Source organism: Diceros bicornis, chromosome 10 (genome assembly GCF_020826845.1).
Source record: "Diceros bicornis minor isolate mBicDic1 chromosome 10, mDicBic1.mat.cur, whole genome shotgun sequence".
Classification (NCBI taxonomy): domain Eukaryota; kingdom Metazoa; phylum Chordata; class Mammalia; order Perissodactyla; family Rhinocerotidae; genus Diceros; species Diceros bicornis.
The window spans coordinates 47,292,815-47,314,416 of NC_080749.1; the positions used below are offsets into that span (position 1 = coordinate 47,292,815).

The 21,602-nt window shown below is 34.9% G+C and overlaps 1 protein-coding gene across 11 annotated transcripts in view; it reads right to left on the reverse strand.

Annotated features, from left to right (window-relative positions):
* LOC131410785 (sodium channel protein type 3 subunit alpha) overlaps positions 1 to 19,982 on the reverse strand; it is an 80,879-nt gene extending 60,897 nt beyond the window's left edge. For 7 of the 11 annotated variants that reach the window (XM_058549146.1, XM_058549143.1, XM_058549144.1 and 4 more), the window contains exons 1-8: positions 19,719 to 19,982; positions 14,053 to 14,171; positions 12,182 to 12,271; positions 8,114 to 8,242; positions 7,344 to 7,435; positions 6,246 to 6,518; positions 5,975 to 6,038; positions 985 to 1,126 (exon numbers count right to left, since the gene is read on the reverse strand). In XM_058549146.1, the coding sequence (XP_058405129.1) occupies positions 985 to 1,126; positions 5,975 to 6,038; positions 6,246 to 6,518; positions 7,344 to 7,435; positions 8,114 to 8,242; positions 12,182 to 12,271; positions 14,053 to 14,171; positions 19,719 to 19,982 (1,173 nt within the window). Of the gene's footprint in view, positions 1 to 984; positions 1,127 to 5,974; positions 6,039 to 6,245; positions 6,519 to 7,343; positions 7,436 to 7,526; positions 7,619 to 8,113; positions 8,243 to 12,181; positions 12,272 to 14,052; positions 14,172 to 19,718 lie in introns of all 11 variants that reach the window. The other 4 variants (XM_058549147.1, XM_058549145.1, XM_058549141.1 and 1 more) reach the window with 1 other exon arrangement.
* Positions 19,983 to 21,602: the final 1,620 nt, after the last annotated feature.

Genomic DNA, 21,602 nt, shown 5'->3' on the forward strand with positions numbered 1-21,602 from the left:
ACGTATTTTGACCAAGATTTTTTTGGTGTTAACATGCACACACACACGCGCGCACGTGCGCACACACAAATAATAATTAAATTATCTGAGGCTTGACTGTAGTGTCATTTGATATAAACACACATTTCACATTAGTATATATTGGAACACTGCTAAAATGCTTTTCTTCAAGTCCATAATGCATGGCAATATTACAAATGAGAACACTCCTTAAATTCTTCAATGGAGTTCCACTTTTATGGCAGCCTACTCTTCAAACCATCTAGAGATAACATCTTTTTTTCCTCCTCTTCTAGCCCCAATTAACTGTAAATTTAATTTGAAATTTTTATGTAATTGATTTTTTAAAATATTTTCACTTTTTTTTATATCCACAACTAGATTATAAACTTAAAGTCATGAACATTCTTTGCATTCTCCATAGCCCCTAACAAAATGTCTTTCATGTAAGAAGCTCTCAATATACATGTACTGGCTGAATGAACAATTGGGATCCTAGGCACACTTATTTTATACTGGACTCCTCTGTATTCTAGACTGTCATAAGCAAGTATCCATACTTGCTTCATTTCATATATGTTCATAAAATTAAATCCCATGCATGTTAATTTGAACCTTGCTGCTACAGTCTGAATGCTTGTGTCCTCCCAAAATTCATATGTTGAAGTTCTAATGCCCAATGTGATGGTATTAGAAGGTTAGGCCTTTGGAAGATGCTTAGGTCATCAGGTTGCAGCCCTTATGGATGGGCTCTTATAAAGAGCCTCCAGAGAGATCTCTAACCCCTTTCACCAGGTGATGATACAGCAAGAAGGCATCAGCTTATGAACCAGTGAGAGGGCTCTTGCCAGAATCCAACCATGCTGGTGTCTTGATCTTGGACTTCCCAGCCTCCAGAACTGTGAGCAATAAATTTCTGTTATTTATAAGCTACCCAGTCTGTGGTATTTTGTTATAGCAGATCAAATGGACTTAGACACTTACCAACTGGTAAAGGTTCTCCCAGAAGTCTTGAGTCATAAGTCGAAATAGAGACAAGAAAGCCCAGCTAAAGGTGTCAAAGCTTGTGTAGCCATAGTTGGGGTTTCGACCAGCCTTCACACAAATGTATCCTTCTGGACACTGGCTATAAGAGAGAGAAATGGAGCTAGGGTCAGCATAGCAATTACAGCTATTTCAGTCAATGTTGATTTATAGGAATTGTCAAAACCCAGAGTTTCTGTCTGTGATGAATTTTCTTGCCTTCAATTCCAGAGCACTTGAGGTAATTGCTCACAGTGAAACTGTTATCGCTGAAACTTATTAGGAAAACCAACAGAAAACTTAGGTGCAAAGGAGTCAGATTTATAGACATTTAGACTGGCAAAGAGGCAGCAACCACACACTTTTGCGTCTGACACCATCAATATCCTGCTCTTTACAAAGTGGCAAGAATCAGTGATTTAAAAAGGAAAAGCCAGAAAACAGCCAAAGGGTAGGGAACCGCTTAATGAGCTACTTCAATAGCTACTTCTGTAGAATTTTCTAAAATAAAATTTATATTCTAGAACAATTTTGGACTTACAGAAAAATTGCAAAGAGAGTACAGAGACTTCTCATATATCCCATGCCCAGTTTCCCCTATTATTAACATCTTATGTTGGTATGGTACATTTCAATCAATATTGATATATTATTATTAACCAAAGTCCATACTTTATTCAGATTTCCTCAGTTTTCCCCCCAATATCCTTTTTCTGTTCCAGGATCCCATCCAGGATACCACATTACATTTAGTCATCATGTATCCTTGGGCTCCTCTTGACTGTGACAGTTTCTCAGACTTTCCTTGTTTTTGATGACCTTAACAGTTTTGAGCAGTACTGCTCAGGTATTTTGAAGAATGTCCTTTAAATGGGATTTGTCTGACGTTTTTCCCATGATTAGGTTGGGGTTGTGGATTTTTGGGAGGAAGACCACAGAGGTAAAGTATCATTGTTATCACATCCTACCAAGGGTACATACTCTCAATATGGCTTATCACTCTTGGTGTTAACTTGCCTCACCTGACTTGAGGTAGTGTTTGTCAGGTGTCTCCGCTGTAAATTTAGTCTTTTTTTTCCCCTCTTTTTCCATACTGCACTCTTTGGAATAAAGTCACTATGTGCAGCCCACACATAAGAAGTGGGGAGTTATAATCCACCTTCTTAAGAGCAGAGTCTGTACATAAATTATTTGCAATTCTTTTGCATGAGAGATTTGTATATTATCTCTCATTTATCTATTTAATCATTTATTTATATGAGTATGTACTCATGGATATTTATTTTGTAATTTGAATTATAATCCAATTATATTTTATTTATTTTCTTGCTCAAATTGTACCAGTTTTGGCCACTGGAAGCTTTTTAAGTTGACTCTTGTAGCTCTTGGCATAACCCCATGGCTGTGTTTGTTTGTTTGTTTGTTTAGCACTTTCTTACTCTCTGGCACTACAAGATGCTCCAGGCTCATCTTTTATATTTCCTGCCCCAGTCCTAGAGTCAGCCATTTCTCCAAGGAGCCCTTGTTCTTCTACTGGAGAATGGTATTAGAAACCAAGATCTGGGTGCTAACTGTGCTTGTTGCTAAGGCGGTGTCATTGCTTCCAGGCTCTCAGCTGACAGAGCTGAGATATGTACACATATATCAGATCTCTGTTTCTAATAGCACATGTATGTTTCTACATATAACCGTCTGTGCCTAGATTAACCTAAACATGAGGTCATACTCATGTCTACGACTCTATTTCATTACCACAGGATCATTCTAGACTCCTCCCTTTGCTTATCTGCACCTCACTCCAAAAGTGAGTTACCTGGCTTCTGTCATCTGTCAACCATATACTTAATTACTCAGTACCAGTACAGGGCATAGTTGTTTCAGGATTGTTAACCTATACTACCATGGGAAACAACTTTATCAACTAGAACACAGTTCTTTTTGCCTTTAGTCTTACAGACTCCACTCATTTCCAAAGTTACTTAGATTAGCGCCTATTCCGCCACCTCCTTCAGTGAGGTTATTTTATACATTTTAAATATATTTAGATACGTTTGTCACAGTCTATATTTTAACCTGGCATCCCCAACCTCACAAATAGTTTTTTAAAAATTTGCATACACTATTCACTCTTTGTGCTGTAAAGTTCTATGATTTGGACAAATGCTTAATGTTCACCATCACAGAATCATGCAGAATAGATTCTCCACCCTAAAAAATACCCTGTGCTTCGCCTAGTCAACCCCGTACCCTGAACCCCTGCAAAATACTGATCTTTTTATCATGTCTATTATGAATCTTTTCCAGAATGTCATGTAATTGGATTGTACAGAATGTAGCTTTTTCAGATTGGCTTTTTTTTCACATATTAATATGTATTTAAGGTTCATAAATTCTTTTTATGGCTTGATAGCTCATTTCTTTTTTTTTTTTTTTTTTTTTTGTGAGGAGATCAGCCCTATGCTAACATCCACCAATCCTCCTCTTTTTTTTTTTTTTTTGCTGAGGAAGACGGCCCTGGGCTAACATCTGTGCCCATCTTCCTCCACTTTATATGGGACGCCGCCACAGCATGGCTTGCCAAGCAGTGCGTCGGTGCGCGCCCGGGATCCGAACCAGCGAACCCCGGGCCGCCGCAGCGGAGTGCGCGCACTTAACCGCTTGCGCCACCAGGCCGGCCCCGATAGCTCATTTCTTTTTAACACTAAATAATATTTCATTGTATGTGTGTACCACAATTTATTTATCCCTTCACCTGTTGAAGGACATCTTGATTGCTTCTAGTTTTTTGTGATTTGGCTGCTATAAACATTGACATGCAAGTTTTTGTGTGGACATAAATTTTCAAGTTAATTGGCTAAGTACCTAGTAGAGCAATTGCTGGATTGTATGGTAAGACAGTGTTTATTTTGTAAGAAACTGCTAAATTGTTTTCCAAAGTGGCTGTACTATTTTGCATTCCCACCAGCAACGAATGAGAATTCTTGTTGTTTTGCATCCTCACCAGCAGTTGGTTTTTTTCAGTTTTTTTGCATTTTAGCCATTCTAATAGGTATATAGTGATAAGTCATTGTTGTTTAAATTTTCATTTCCCTAATGACAAATGATGTTTAGCATCTTTATATATCCATATTAGCCATCTGTATATATTCTTTTGTAGGATGTCTGTTCACATTGTTGCCCATTTTTAAATTGGCAAATAATTTTTAAATTATTTGTTTTCTTATTGTTGAGTTTTAAGAGTGCTTTGTATATTTTGGACACAAGTGCCTTATCAGATATGTGTTTTGCAAATATTTTCTCCGAATCTGTGGCTTGTCTTTTCATTCCTTTTACAGTGTCTTTGCAGAGCAGAAGTTTTTAATTTTAATAAAGTTCAATTTATCAATTTTTTCTTTCATGGATTATGCTATTGGTGTTATATTTAAAAACTCATAACCAAATCCAAAATCATGTAGATTTTATCTTATGTTTTCTTAAAGAAGTTTTATAGTTGTGTATTTTACATTTACATTAGTTGACTATATTTGTATGGGTCTAATTTTTTGGCTTTCTGTTCTGTTTCATTGATCTATATATCTATTCTTTCCCCAATACCATACTGTCTTGATTACTGAAGCCTTATAGGAAGCCTTGAAATTGGGTAGATTTCTTTAGAATTTTATTTGACATTTAACAATAGAGTAGCTATCAATTTTATCATGTAAATTACCTAACCCATAGTAGGTACTCAATAAAGGGAAGTAATTATTATGGTTTAATTAGGATAAGGTATGCATTAATCAACCTTATCCAAAATTTTATCTAGGCTTTTACATTAACCATAATAATAAAAAATAATAGCCAACATGCAATAAATGCTTATGATGAATCAGGTGCTGTCCAAGTGCTTTGCGTATTAATTAATCACCATAACAACCCTAAGAGAGAGACAATATTACTCTCTCCATTTTAGAAATAAATAAACTGAGATACAGAGAGCTTAGGACACTTTTCCAACGTCAAAGAGTTTGTAAATGGTGGAGTGAGGATTTGAACCCAGGTATATATGAAGTCTAGAACCTATGCTCTTATTCACTACAGTCTCCTAACAAAGGTTGGGGAAACTATCAGGAAATAAAATTTCCCCAAAGCTCCATCTTTATGACTGGTATATGTTTTCAATAATTCTCTTAGATCTTTGTGGCCACACCAGTTTTCCATTTTCTAGGATGATTCAAGATACATTCTGTGTAGATTCTGCGTTCTAAGAGTCACTTACTATTGCCATCTCTTGGCTTCTAAAAAATTCACTCTCTATTCTGACTTAAAATTAATTTATGATACTCTTGGGAAAATATGTTAAGTATGAGAGACTAGCAGGATTACAAAGATATTATAATATCTCTTATTGTAGAATGTGACCAAAAAGAAGTGTTAAGTACGCAGACTGAGATTTGGACATGCCTTTGACATACATCTGCCCCTTGGCTTCTTTGCACACAGGATTTCATGCTATTTCAAAAATACCTGAGTCTCTCAAAGCAGTTTCTCAGTTGGGCTTGACCCTGAAGATGATGTTATATTCTGGATCTTTTCCAGCCACAGCAAAACTCATCCCATCAACACATACCTACACCAGTCATAATGTGTCCATCTTGTATTTTCCTTCTCTGTATTTCTTAAATGGCTCTGATGGGTTTACAGAAAAGACAGATTATAGGCCTTCACACTTTGGAACAATAATTCAGGTATATCTTAACTGTGAAATTCTGGAGCAAAGGTCTTCATTCATAGGGATGATCTTAATGGCTGTGAGTTTAGAACTGATAGCAACCCAGTAACACAGAGAAGATACTTCCTAGGTAGGCAGCACTCTTTATCACATAAATATAAGGCTACCCTTGTATATTTTTTTCCTATCCTCTTTTTTTCCAAAGTGCTCTACATCTTTTAAAAAAAAATTGTTCCTTACCCTGCATCTGAGCCATTTCCACACAGTAAAGGGTCTTTTTGTCCATCCAAAACATAAAAGTGACCTGTTAATATAAAGAATAAACTATTTTATTTCATATCAATCCTGCTGACATCAGGAATAAATGAGAGTTTGACTATCTCAGTTATTTCCAAAGTGGACACCAATAAAGTATATTTACAAAGATGGCTTCACACCCACAGCTTCAACTATTTATAGTTGAAAACTCATTCAGCAACACTATGGTTAACAATGTAGCAATATTTCTTACTGTCCTCTTCAATGTAATCCTTCCAGTTAAATGTGTTCATTGTTACATTAACAAATGTCCCATTTGAATCTATTGTGCCATTAAAGTAGGAAGTGGTGTTGGTTTCAAAAGCAGAATTGCTTGGGGGCCATTGCAAGCATTTATTCCGCAGGTTGCCCATGAACAGCTGCAGACCAATTAGAGCAAACACGCTCAGACAGAACACAGTCAAGATCATGACGTCAGAAAGCTTCTTCACAGACTGGATCAGGGCTCCCACAATGGTCTTTAAACCTGAGGAGAGAGAACGATAGGTCAGCTGAGGAAGAGTGCTATAAGCCACAGCGTCTTCTTAATAGTGACACACATTCTCTTTCCCCACCAACAATTGCTTGGCTGTTTAGACACCAAAGCTATATGGACAGCCAGATGGTTTGGGAAATGGATGAAGAGCAGATTTTATTTATGAACAGTGTGCTTTCTGGAGGTTCAAAATGAAATTGTAAATATCCAGGCAAGAAGTTTTTTCTTTTTGCGTGGCTTTACATGCTGCCACAAACATGTAAAGACAGACCTGCAGCTATTTTTCATTTCAGATTTTGTGATCCATGAGGCTATTTCCCTCCAACCCATTCTTTATACTAGCCTCCAAGTAGCAGTGATTTAGAGGAGAAAAGAATTTTAAAATAATAAAAATCCCATGCCATGTGCATGCTGTTCAATAATAGTCTTTTCTCCTTTATAAAAGGAGATCCATTTCAAAATAGATCTGCAGTGAATGGTAAAATCCAAATCAGTTAGTAAAGCCATGGTAGCAAAGCTTTTTCAGAATGTAAGAGAAAACTTGATATCCTAAATGCAAAAAAAAGAGAGAGAGAGAAACCAGTATTTTTTATAGACATCTCATGCAAGTCTCTGTTAAACTCAAAGGCTGACTTTACCAATAAGCACTTCATTTCTAAAATGTTAGCAACTGAACTGCATTGAAACATCATTTGGTATCTTGATTGTGACAAACAAGAATAATAAGCAACAAGGCTAATGTTATAAGTGTGATTTCAACCTCAATAGTATTATAGTATATTTAAAGTCAGCCTCGGTGTTTAACCTAGCTCTCACCTGGAATGACAGAAATTGTTTTCAATGCTCGGAGAACTCTGAATGTTCTCAATGCTGAGACATTGCCCAGGTCCACAAACTCTGTCACATATCTGTAATAGGGAGTTCACACACAAACACAATAACACACAAGAAAAGTTGGAAATATAAGGGGCCTGTCACCTTAGACCAGTTTCTTCTTACCTGGAATTACAGAAATAGTTTTCAGAGCTCTCAAGACTCTGAAAGTTCGAAGAGCTGAAACATTGCCTAGGCTTACAAATTCTGTTACATACCTGTAGAATTAAATCAGAGTTACTGATAGTTTTGGCAAAGTTTATACTAAATAAGAATTAATGCTGGATTTGGCATATACAGCCCCTTGAGATTAACAAATAGAATTGCTGTAGACCTCAGGGCGCCATATGCTGAAAGCTGCTTTTAAGGAATAACGTTTTGTTGCTTTATTTCAATGTAATTTTCACTGATATGAACAAGTTTGTTTGCAAAACTATCAAAGTACAGTTGGTGGTATTAAATTATAGTCAATGAATAACTTCATTTTGATGAAGTGGAAGACTATATGATATGATAGTAATTCCATTTATTGCTCATTTACCAGATATATTTACCTTGCAATATGTATCTAATATATATTCTCAAAATATATGAGGCATATAGTTTATTTGGCTAATGAGCAAACTCTACATTTAAAATATGTCACAACAACCTGGTTTATGCTGCAATTATTTTCATTTCTTTGAGCTTAACAAGTTTTAAAAAATACTCACGCCATCACAATGACACTGAAATCCAGCCAGTTCCATGGATCGCGGAGGAATGTAAAATCTTCTAAGCAAAACCCTCTCGCCAAGATTTTTATAAGTGACTCAAAGGTATAGATTCCAGTGAATGTGTACCTAGGAAAAATAGCCAAACAAAAATTAACAATTTTGTTTGAACTATTAAAATGGATTTTTTAACATATAGCAAATCCTACCTTTTTGCAGTTTTTCAATTCACTAAAATCATATTCCTTATTTCCACTTGCTGAAGAATCTACTATTAATCTTACAAGCCTGAGTAAAGGGTTATACTGAAGAGGTGATGTCTTCTAAACAAGAATCTGATCTTGTTTAGCTATTTCAGTTTTAGAATAATAGATTCATGTGTCTTAACGGATAATCATCAAGCTGCCCTCTAGAGCAACACTGTCTGGTAGAAATATAATGTAAGTGACATGTAGTTTTCAAATTTCTAGTAGCCAAATAAAAAATTAATAAGGAACGAGTGAACTTAATTTTCATATTATATTTTATTCAAACCAATATATCTAAAATATCATTTCAACAATTAAGACTAGCCAAATTTCAAGTTTCAGTAGCCACATGTGGCTAGTGTTTCTCTCAGGGGACAGTACATCTCTAGAGGCAACATTTATTAGATTCATTTATTTATAATAAAATATTTCATTCAGAAATGAATGAATTTCATTCAGAAATTTCTTAATGGTTAGAATAAGTTTTAGGGATATTTTACATATCTAATCTAGAAAATATACCTCCCTTTTTTTATCCTTAAAAGTCAGACATAGAGCTATAAAACTGCTTCTCTCTCCCTCTCTGCATCTCTCTTTCTCTCTCATATATATATATATATATAATATTATATATATATATAATCACAAGAAATTTTTCAATTCATTATTATTTTGTGTGTGTGTATTTACATAACTACCAAAATTCAGGGATAATAAAATTCCTGAATTTAATCTTGAATCACTACTATCTCTATGCAATGGGGCCAAATCATTTAAACACGCTCAAATTCAAATTTCAGCATTCAAAATGGTGAAAGCCTTTTCCATTTGCTGTTTGATATAGTGCATTTCTAGCCCTCTCTTCTTTGAGTGTTGACAATATGTTATTTCTGTGTCTTCCAAAAATAGTTGAGAGAGATTGTTTTTCAACATTGTCTTCTTTTAAAAAGTACAATTTAAGTTTATTCCTCAGATTATTTCACCCAAGCCACAAAGATTTGATTTACTCTTATTAAAATTCATTGTATTTTCCAGTCTATTAATATTTTATATATGAAAAAAGTTGAGAGTTATTTTTGCATGATTTTCTGTAGAAATTTCTCTCATATGAGGGAACAAAGAAATAAGAGGAAAATGTATACAGAAATCTTCACCTCTAGTTTTGCTAAGAATATTGCCCCTCCTTTTTTTTAACAATTTGATTGATTTTATGAGGAATATGTATAATTGATATCTTTACTTGTTGTGAAGTAGCTGACTTTGTTAGGAAGAGATACATTTTACAATGCCAAGCTTATGTTGACTTGTGTTTTAGTTTGGATCTTTGTGTATTATACGTAATCACCATGACATTCTGTTTGGAGTGATAGCTGGCCTTGTAAAAGGCCGTGAGACAGCTCACATGTATATTCTGTTTATCATATTAGTGGTTAGTGCCTTATGGTCTACTGTTAAGCAATTCTAAGTTATCTACAGAATTACTAGGAGTAAGATAAAAGTCTCTACTCCTATTCCTGTTTTTGGAAAATTCGTAGGGACATTTGGAGTATATGGTGAGTATTGACAGCTTTCCAAGGAAGAGAGTCTTAGAGCTAAACATCTGAGACAGAGCTCTGCACAGAATGGGTGGTCAGAAGGGCCTTTTAGCAAACGAGATTGAACAGGTAAGTGGGAATCAAGGGGACCTTGATCTTTCTTGCCTGTGCCCCCACTAGGCTCCTAATCATGCTGTTGATTGTGTCCATGTCACAGGTTTTTTCCTGTAATTACAATGTCTGTGGAAGTGCCTTGCCTTACATAATACCACCCTCACTATATAATACAGTCCTCCGGCCATTCTGTGTATGCCACCTCTTTCTACAGGGACTGTTTCTGCTATCAATGACCAATGACTTCTCTTTTCAGGTCAGAACTGAGTTATCTTCTCTTTTCATTGGACTCTGTTTTTTTTTTTTTTTGTCTGTAGTAACTAATATTTTGCTTGTTTTCCTGCACCTTGCTATCAAGTGGCTAGAGATAATCGATCAGGAGACCTTTGCAAAGTTTTCCAACTGAAAGATATAAGTCAAAAACTTTTGTAAGGCTGGGACTATTTTCATAATGGATATAGTCATCTCTAAAAATGACTTTAAAAAGAGATCTGCATATTCAAGCAATAATATTCAAGTGTCTCCTATACCTATCTTTTAATAATGTTATACAAATAAACAAAATTTACACATGTTTAAATGCTTCAGTAATTTCTGCTGGGAAGAGCACATACAGAATAGTTTTAAATAGGTATATCCATTTGTTAACCCCTAAATCATAAATGGTAACTGACAATCCTGTGAAATAGCTTGCCTCAACATAAGAACTAGATTCTCTACTAAAATGATTTCTAGGGAGCATTTTCAAGCTACTGTCAAAAAAATCTTTAACTAATGTGTTAAATCACTGACAAATTATGGCTTAGAATGATGCTGTAAATCCTCACAGAAATATGTAAAAACAGAAATAAAAGTGGCAGTATTTATCATAATAATTTATCTCTTATTGGACATTACTTTTAAAAACATAACAATAAAAGTAACATACTAAATTTTTTCTTTCACTAAACCAATCAAATACCTGATCATTGTATTATAGTATACATAAATAGTCTATATAACCTAAACACCTTCTGTTTCACTAAAAAGCATATTTCTTTGTCATAAATAACCTCATATATGACTAACAAATTAGGGAATAATGTTGTTATAATGCAGAAATTGTGTTAGTTAATGCACAATTTTCCCCAGTATATTGATGTTTTGAAAGAATCAGGGGCATCTTTTCCCTCAACATCCTTAGCAATAAAAGAAGACCTTAATAATAATGCAGAAAATTGACAGAAGTGCCTTCTTTAGTGCCAGCAGGGGCTAGTTTAGCATGCCCAAGAACTACTTTCTCTCTGGATTAAAATATTGAATCAAATGGTTTTTTTGATAACATCATACAAATGCCCCCAGGGCCTCCAACTCAAGGGAGAAAGGATGAGGCCCAGGGTCTGAGACTACAAAAGACATGCCAGCTGTGATTTTAGGTATAAATGTCCATAGGGATTTAACTGGGCCAGTATCTTTTTATTGGGATTGTTATTATTTTTATTAGTGTCCTAACTGCAAAGTTTCATCAGTTTTGAGTGATCTGCCCTAATCATGTTTTCCCCTTAGGGAAACATTCGATTTTTTGAGAATAGTTTTGAAGAAGACATTTTATTTCTTTTAAAGAGCACATCTAGAGTGTTTTAGCACAGATGCTATGTCTAAATAAACTATGTCTCTAAATATAACCTAAACATCTAAATAACTTAAATACCTAAATGTATTTTTCCTAAACATAATAATTTAACATATAACTAAAAGCCTAATATAATAGTATTGAGTTGAATATCTAAGTCTACTGTATCAGAATATAACAATTATAGTAACATACTAGAATAAATAATTTTATTCATCAAATTATTCAAAATGGTCATTTTATTTTATCTAAAATGCACAACAATAGTTGAGTCTTAACTTTTAGGCTAAATGATAGGTTTAGTTTACCAGCTAGTGTATGCTATTTATAATCTTGCTTAAACAGATACTATCATGAATTTATTATAAAGAATACTTACCTCATGGAAGAAAAACTCCCCCAAAGAACTTCCCTTATGTTCTTTCATATTATGGAAATAACTTTTTCTTAGAAGTGTTTAGCCTGACTTCAAAAAGCGGAAACCGTGAGTCAGACCATAAGGAGATTGCTAGAGAATTTGAATGTGCATTTCTCATTCCAATAAATCATTTCTACTTACTCTACATTCTTTGTCCAGTCTGGAGGGTTACTCAAGGTCATAAATACACAGTTGGTCAAAATAGTGCACATGATAAGCATGCTGAATAAAGTAGATTATAGTTAAGGAATAAATGCTAGTACGTTATCATGGCCATTTACAAAAGATCCAATATAAAAAAAAATCATCAACACAAGTTACCTGTGAAATTAATCTTACTTATTTGTTTTAAAACAATGGCAAAAATAATAAGAAACTTCAAAGCCTGTCATATATCCTTGGTCCACTCATTTTTTGTTTCACATCACATCCTCGCAAAACTGAATTCAATGGAATGAGATCTCTATTTGAAGTAAAAGAGAATTTTGCATTTTAATCAGTTGTGTGAAATTGCATTACAAGGGGAAATGACCATTCTTTAGTAAGTTTACAGCACAATGTAAGTGTAAAAGTTGTATGTCAGATAAAATTTAAAATCTCCACTGACTGACAAAAAGTTAATGAATGCAATATAAAAAGCCTAAGAATGTATAGCCCAATATATTCAATTACATTGATTGAGATTCCTACTGTCATTAGGTACTCTGGTAGTCTTATAGTGATGTAACTTATTCCCTTAGAGTTTACAGCATAGGAATAAAGGGAGAGATGATTTTTTGCTGATAAGTTAATGTTGTTTTCTAACTTTCTATTTTCACTTTAGCCTGTGGGAGAACTTAACAGGCCATTTGGTTATCTTCCTGTACCAGTCCACCCCATACCTAAACAGCTAAACACAATTTTGAAACCTTCCTGAGAATTCGCGGTAATAATTTGTCTTGGAATCTCAATCCAGACTTCACTGTAAGGAAGCTCATGATTATTTTGAGGTAAATATTTTATTTTAAAATATAAATACTTTCCAACATCAAACCATAGAATGAGAGAATTCAAATGCACCTCAAAAGGAAGGTTATCAGTCCTATTTGCCCTGTCTCTAGGTTAACCAGTATTTTGTCCTCCTTTTAGTTTTTATATAAGCCTGTTTTGAATCTGCCTGTATAAAATGTCCATTCTTGAACACTGCCTCAGAAGATCACCTTTTTATTTAATCATTACTTATTCGAGAATTTTCTTGAAATCCACACCTATTCTGTCCTTTTACATACACTTTTTGACTATCATTGTAAATAGTTTTAAGTTCAACAATTTTTAAATATATATTATCAATCAGATACGTAGGCACATTGTAGTTTAATAAATATTTACTGAAGGAAGGATGGAAGGATGGACCCAGGTGTTGAAGATAAAGAACCAATTAAGGCACAAAACTTTGAACATTTAGTAATATAAATAATACTACTAACTACAGTAGACTGTGTTTCTTTAGCAATGGTTATATATGGTCTAACTGAGGTTAATAAAAATGTAAAGGAGGGCCGGCCCCGTGGCTTGGCGGTTAAGTGCTCGCGCTCCCCTGTTAGTGGCCCAGGTTCGGATCCCGGGCGCGCACTGATGCACCACTTCTCTGGCCATGCTGAGGCCGCGTCCCACATACAGCAGCTAGAAGGATGTGCAGCTGTGACATACAACTATCTGCTGGGGCTTTGGGTGGAAAAAAAAAATAAATAAAAATCTTTAAAAAAAGAAAATGTAAAGGAGAGTTGCTGTTGTTCCTACTACACAATGTATTTCATTTACACATTGACTATCCGAGTTGCATTTTTACTTCTAGAGTCATAATAGTCATTCTATAATAATCTTGTTATAAATAGCAGAAAATCAATGAGAACAATAAACAACGTTACTATTAATCTCAAAGAAATTTTATATATATATTAAAAAATATATGACATTTTCTATAAAATCAACTACTAGAAACAGCATTTAGACAATTCAAATGAAAAGGATATGAATGTACTAAAATCTTGATAGCAATTTTCCTAACAGGGTTTAGTGGAGTTAAAATATACAAGGCAGAGGTGGCACTGAATCGGAAAATTGCCTTCCCTTTATTCAATACTATAAAAGTCTGAAAAAGAAAATATGAGAAAAAAATTATTAGGTTAGACATGTGGCTTATTTGAAGAGCTTACACACATGAAGAACTTTTTACCTGATTTGTTTCTTCAAACTTGTTTGTGTAAACCTGTTGGTATACTGTAACTATAAGCATGTTAGATGTTTCTCCCCTAAATTAACATATAATTACAAATAAAGATGTGACTTACTCTTATCTAATCTGTCTCTAAGGTTCCAACTTTGTGATACAAACTGATGGTCCTAACATAATTTTTACCCAGTTGTAAGTTAACTTTACAGACTCCAATTCCATATAAAGCTTACCATCTGGCTCCAGCTTTGGTAACTTTTCAGATTATTCTGTACACATTGATATCAAAGTAATCTTTTATAAATATTTTAATTACCTCAAGTCTTTATTTTATTTATTTATTTATAATATAATATATATTATATTATATTATATAATATAATATAATATAATATAATATAATAAATAAATATTTATTAATATTTATTATTTATTAAAATATTTTAATTACCTAAAGTCAACGTTTATGATGGCTCTCTATTTTCCTTATAGAAGTTGTCCTACTTTAAAACGTTCAAACAGGCTGAATAACCTGGTTTTGCTGATTCTATAGATCTGCTGGTAATGTTGAGAAGGGGCAGCTGCGTTGAGAATGAGGCTGAAATACGTCATTTCAAAGGGCATTCCATAGCTAAAATCCTATGACCTGAAACCTATAATCATCAACTTAGCATTTAAGCTACGCTGCCCAGTGATTACCTATTACGTCTCTCTAAGATCATCTTTTATTTTTTCCCATCAAAGCATCTCTGCTCCAGCCAATTCAGTCTACTTATCGATCCCGCTCACAACCTGTCAACCTCTCCCTCTGACTCTGAAAATGAATGTAATAGAATCCTAGAGGAAGGAGGCACCTGAGAGGTCATCTCACCCAAACTCTCTCTCATCTCAGGTCCATAACAGACCTGCAATAAGGTCCCACCTCCAATGACCCACTATTATATCAGAGGTTCTTAGTCCCATCTGCATTTCAGAATCTCCTGGGATGATTTTAAAATTACCAGTAATTGGATCCCACTCCAGACCAGTTGAATCAGAATTTCTGGAGGATGGGCACAGACATGGCTAGTTTAAAAAATTCTCCCAGGTGATTTTAATATGCAGCCAAGGTTGAAAACCCCTACTTTCTGGGAATGTCCTCTGCTATCAAAATCATCTCCTCCATTACATCTTTCCAGATAAATCATGCTGCCTTCTGATCACTCCCTAATTGTTTCCCTTTACCAGTAAGTCTTAGTATATTAATCTGCACATGTTGGCATGTCGCTTGTAATGATAGTCAAGTAGCAATTTACACATAGGGTTCATTCCACTGAGGACTAGGTTACAAGTTGTTACAAACCATTAAGCCATTACTTTTTCTCCATTTTTTTCACAATATTTAATAGCGTGGTTTGCAAATAAAACTTGTTTTAATTAAATGTGGGTTTACTTTTAAGATGACATTTATATTTGTGACATCTATTCTGTATATTCATTTACTTAATAATATGTTTTTACCCTTGAACTAAGGGCTATATCCCATACATGCATGTTCACTGACACCATACTCTGTTTGAATAGGTAGACAGAAATATATGATATTGTGAGTATAAAGGACAGAGAAAACAATTTCTCTGTATATTGCCCTTTTGTATTCAAAACCATGGAGCCAACCATTACCTAACCAACCATTTTCCATGATCTGAACTCTACAAATTTGAACATTTCTATGAAGAGGGCAAGTAAACTGTTCTTTACTAGCAGTCGGATTATCCACAAGGGACAGTGGACATTGGGAAGACTGCCCTTGAAGCACAAATGCATTAAAGCATTGTTTTGAATTCACAGGATTAGATCATTTATTATAAACAATCTATATCCCTTTAGGCATTCAATGACAGCAGTAACGTGTAAAAGTTCACTGTAATTTAAGGTGCATTTACTCCTGCTTTCTTTTGAAACAATTTCCCTGAAAAAGCAATTGCCACTTGTTTAGGAGAGGATTTTATTTTGAAAGATCTCTGAAAACAAAGCGAACAGGAATGAACTGTCTGCTTAAAAAAGGAATTCTCTGCTCTTCCTGCAAGATTAGCTTTCGTGGTACTAATGGGATTAAAGATGACGTGCCAAGGGCAACTTCATTGAATTTACAGGTTCTGGAACAGAGCAGGCTTATGAACACAATCCCAGTTTATTCTGGAGACCAACACCCGACACAAAGAAAACCCCGAGTTCTGAGAAATGAGGAATAAAATACTAATATCCTGTATAGTGAAGAATTACAAGAAAGACATTTGAAATTTGGGGCTCTGATGTTGTTGAGAGATGTACCTAAACTGAAAATTACTTGAGAGAATGACAGATGATTGGGGGAGGGATAAATAGTGTCAATTCTGAAATCTGGTTTTCAAGTAATGATAAGTAATGATGTGACTTAAAAAAACAGCACTGTGTTGCTACTAAGGTGATGAATGCTATAGCCAGAAGTATACTAAACTGGTAATGTCCACTCTGGAATGCTGCTTGCTTCTTTTTCCTGGGCAAATCACATCTTATAAGTTCACTAAAATTTTTACTACTTGAGGCAGGAACAAGCTTTACATCTCTGAGCTCTGAGCAGGACCACATGAATCAGAGAGTTCAAAAAATTATACAACCAGTTTTTGACATTATCTTTTATTAGGTTAATAGACACCATGTATAGTTTTGCTTAGTGGTTAAGAGCTCTGGCTCTGGAGCCTGACTGCCTGGGTTCAAATCCTAAATCCACCGCTTATGAAGTGTGACCTTGGGCAAGTTACTAAACCTCTCTGGGCTTCACTTCATCTGTAAAATGAAGCTAACATAGTAGCTGCCTCACTGGTGTTTTGAATATTAAGTGAGTTATGCCGGTTAAAGCACTCAAACAGTGCCTGACAAAGTCTGAGCACAAAAAATGTTAGCTATTATTATCACTGTCACTATTCCTAAGTTATTACCTGGTGAACTTAAATGCAATTAAAATACATTGTGATGTTGCTTATCTGATTAAATTAGGTATGTAAAATGTAGCACTGATTAGTGGCAGCAGACAGTCATATAATGCTTTGCAGTTTTTAAATGCCTTTCACCTATATTAGTTCATGTAATTAACATAAGCTTCATACCATACTTTAAAATTTCAGAACTTCCCCCATCAGCTTCTTCTGTTAGCTCCTATCCTAAGAATCAGAAACTACCTTTTTATAATATTACTTCTGTCTTCCTCTTTATATAGATACCTCATAAAGGAAAGCAGTGCCGCCAACAGTGAAGAAGCTGTCTAGAGGCTTCCCAAGATGAGTCACAGCCACCATGACTAATTCAGGGTCCAAGTCTGGTTCTCAGACAGGGAGGCAATAAACACTGACTGTTAGCACCCAGAGAACAATTCTATGTCCTGGCGGCAGACTCACATTACCAAGCTTGAAAGCCTGACATATAAAATCAGAATGCCAATCTGTTTATTTACGATGAGATAGATTATTGTCACATGGACTGAAATAATTGCAGTGGCATAGCTGGCACATTCTTTCCTTTTAAGCAGATCTACAGGAAGACAAATTATAATAAGAAGGTTCTTGGCTGAAGGTGGAGTCCAAACAAGCCGACTTAATCAAACGATGCCTGATGGTTAATGACATCTCTGTTAGGTAGCCCAGTGTGGCACCTCTACAATAAGTGGCCTTGATTTGGGGAGGAAAATGCTTTCAAGGCTACTACTAAAGATTTGTCTCCCTTGGAAAATGCTGATGTTTGTCTCTATTATTATTATTCCCCCCTTAATCTTACCAATTCCCTTTCTTAAAGACACTTTCTCTAAGTAGCAAATACTTTTAATCATATCAGAGTAAGTCATACTCCTATTTCTTGAAGATATCTTTGCAAATATATACTTTGAATCAATACTTTTCAAAAGAGAATTTTCTTCCATTTTTGGGAGGGATATCGCACTGTCATCACCGTGTGTGATAATACAGTATTATTATCAAAATTTTCTTTATCAATTCTATAGTGAAGTACTAGATTAAATTACTTTTGGGAATATATGAATATATATTAAATGCCACCTTTCATGAAACTAGTTAAAAAGGAAAAAGAAAAGAGAAAGGACCCGTTTAACTATTTAAATTTGTTTTGTGACTTTAAATAAAGCATTTTAAAGCTTGCTACTCAAAGTGTGGCCCGTGTACTAGCAGCATGAGTCTCGCTTGAGGGCTTGTTAGAAATGCAGGATGTCTGGCCCCACCTCAGCTCTATGAAATCAGAATCTGTATTTTAACAAGATCCTCAGGTGATGTGTATGGACACGCAAGTTCGAGAAGCACTCCTTTAGTGCAATAGGGCTAGTTCCACGTCTGAATAATTGTCATTCCCTTTAGCCATCATTGAGCTTATAAAGTTAAATTGTATGCTGCTTAAAAGAATGCAATTCCTTTAGCCATTCCTTTTAAAAGGGCTGGCTTAGACTAATAAAGGCATCCAATATCTTCTTTAATTCATAAGCCATCAATTCATGGTGATATTAATTTATCTTTAGTTTCTACATAAACCTGTTTTTATGCTCATGAATGTGAAATATAAATTGTGGTTATAAGATGCCAAAATATCCAATTAGAAGGCATAAAATTTATCATCCCTTTTTTAAATATTTCCTATTTAAATAGGAAATGCACAGCTGGTTTAACTTCAAAAACATTCTAATTCTGACAGAATTTTATGGTTATTCTAGCATTAGGATGGCAGAGTCCTAACTGTTGATTTAAATCATATAGAGATGGAGAAAATTTGAGGGATTTTTCTTCTGTTCTTGATATTTTTTTCTCAGAGTGATGTTATAACAGTATGTAGGTGTTCCAGAATCTAGCCTGTCACAAATTAAGTAAGGTTAAGAGAAGCTCCCAATTATATTCCAGGATAGTGGACCAAAAAACTCCAAAAATGTATCTCTGGGTGAACATGCTTCTCAATGTATTATCTTCCTATAGGAGGATGCTAAGTAAAAGATTATTTATTATCCTCTAAAATACAAATCTATTGTGAAGAAACCTCAAGCCAAATAAGAACTAAAATATAAGAAGTACATCTACCCCTAACTCTTCTTTTGCATAAACATTATTCTGTTCTCTACCATGTGCTTAAATATTGTCAGCAATAGCAGATATTTTGCTTTGTTGATGTCAATTTTAATTTTCACTATCTCAATTACTGTGAAATTGTAGAAACTGTTCATCTCTTCATATCTCTTCACTGTAGACAAATCTTGACTTCATTTCTTATAAATGTTTCTGCTTATTATACTGCACTTAAAAATAAGTGGAAATGAAAAGTGTAGAATCTTTAACCGTAGAAAAATGATGATGCAGTATGTATACGAGCCAGAGAAAAGTGTATTAAAGTGTTTAATTAAAGACTGAATTTTGGAAGTGTAACTTTACTTTTGGAAGTATAAAATCTACCACTCACTTTCTTACTGATATAGTAGGGGTCCAGGTCCTCCAGGGGCTCTGACACCATCTCTGGAGGGATGTCTCCATAAATAAATGGAAGGTTCTTTCCAGCTTCCAAGTCACTATTTGGCTTTGGTTTGTTCTCGTCATCATTGTCTTGTTCCCTCTTGGGCTTCTTGGCTTTCTCTTCTGCAGCACGTTTTTCGATAGCAGCAAGAGATTCTCTAGTAAAAAGGCGGAAGCTTTCAGGTCCCGGGGGTACCAGCAGTGCCTGTGCCATCTTTTCATCCTGCACATTTAATTACGTTTAGCTTCTTGCATAAGAATTGCCTACAATAAAAAAAAAAAAAGGATGAAAGTTAAGAAAGCAAGTGAATGAAAGGGATTAAGAAAATCAAGCAAGATGTCATTTAATGTTTCTCCTAGTAATTTTTTAAAGTAGTGCTTTACTTTTTTTACAAGTAGTGTAAATTTTTACAAGTAGTGCTTTTAGTGCTGCACTACAAATTTTAACTTGGAAACATCATCATTCAATGTAACGTTCAATAAACCAACTTTATAAGTCTATCAAAAAGTCTGTTCTTGAGACCTTGGGGCCAAAATATATTGTAGTAGACTTTTGGTTAAACGAGTAATGCTACTAATGCTTGTCAATAAAATTACCTAAGGACCCGTTATTTTTCTCCCTCCTCATTTTATCACATCTTACTAACTCTCCAAATAAAGAAATACTGATGCCAAGGCAATGGTATATCCCTGACTCATAAAATAGCAGGATAGGAAAAGAAGTTTTGCTTAACTCAACCACTGTTCTCGTTATCAGCATCATCGACCACTGGTTCTCCAGACAAGGTCTGACCATCAGCAGTGACAAGGAAATCAAAACTCTGTTTGCTTTTAGCTTTTCACCTTGGAGCCTTCCGAGGCAGTGCAGAATATATTTACTTCCTTTTCCAGTCTGCTGCCCTTCAACTGTTCCAAGACAATTTTCATATTCTTCCTGAATCTTTCATTTGGTGTAGTGGTTAAAAGGATGGACTATGGAGCTAGACTCCCTCTGTTCTAAGCCCTGGCTCTGCCACTTATGAACCCCATGACTTTGCAAAATGTAACCCCTCGGTGCTTCAGTCTTCATCTATGAAGTAGGGACAAAAGGAGAACTGACTCCCAGGTTATTGTAAGGAACAAATGAATTAATTTACATTAAGTGTCTAGAATAGTTTCTGGAATTAGTAAGCACTATATTAGCACCACCTATCATAATCTAATTATCTCTAGTTCCTCCAGCCATTTCCTCTGCTGTGGTTTCAAGCATCCTCACAATTCAAGCCACTCTCCTTTAAATAAGGAAGGAAACAGGCAGTGCCATTACCATTTTGATTTTTTTTTTAGGCTACCAACTATCATTAGCTTGCATGAATCAGTGGGATCCACTGTTTACATTTGATTGCCTGTACTTATGACTCTTTAGTGTCTTCTAAACTGCTACTATTTTAATTAACCTTTACAAATTTTATTTACCTCTCAGAACAGTTGGAACCAAATATTGAATTAAGCAGCTAGGGAGGGAAAGGGAGATAAGCTAACAGTATGTCAGGCATATTTAATACACTGTCTCAGTTGATTCTCACCACAAACCTATATAAGTACTTCCACCACATTCTCACCAATGGGAAGCAGAGGTTCAGAGGGGTTAAAGTTAACTGTTCAGGGATTACACAGATCAAACAGCTAGTCAAGGCCAGAGTTGGGATTCAAACAAAGGTTAGTCTGATGCTAAAAATCAATACTCATTTCCAGACACCGAAAACACTGAATCAAGAAAAAAATCAAAATCAAGAGTTCTGGATCAACCAAAAGAGCAACAGAGATGGGAGACAGAAAAATGGCCTGTCTACAA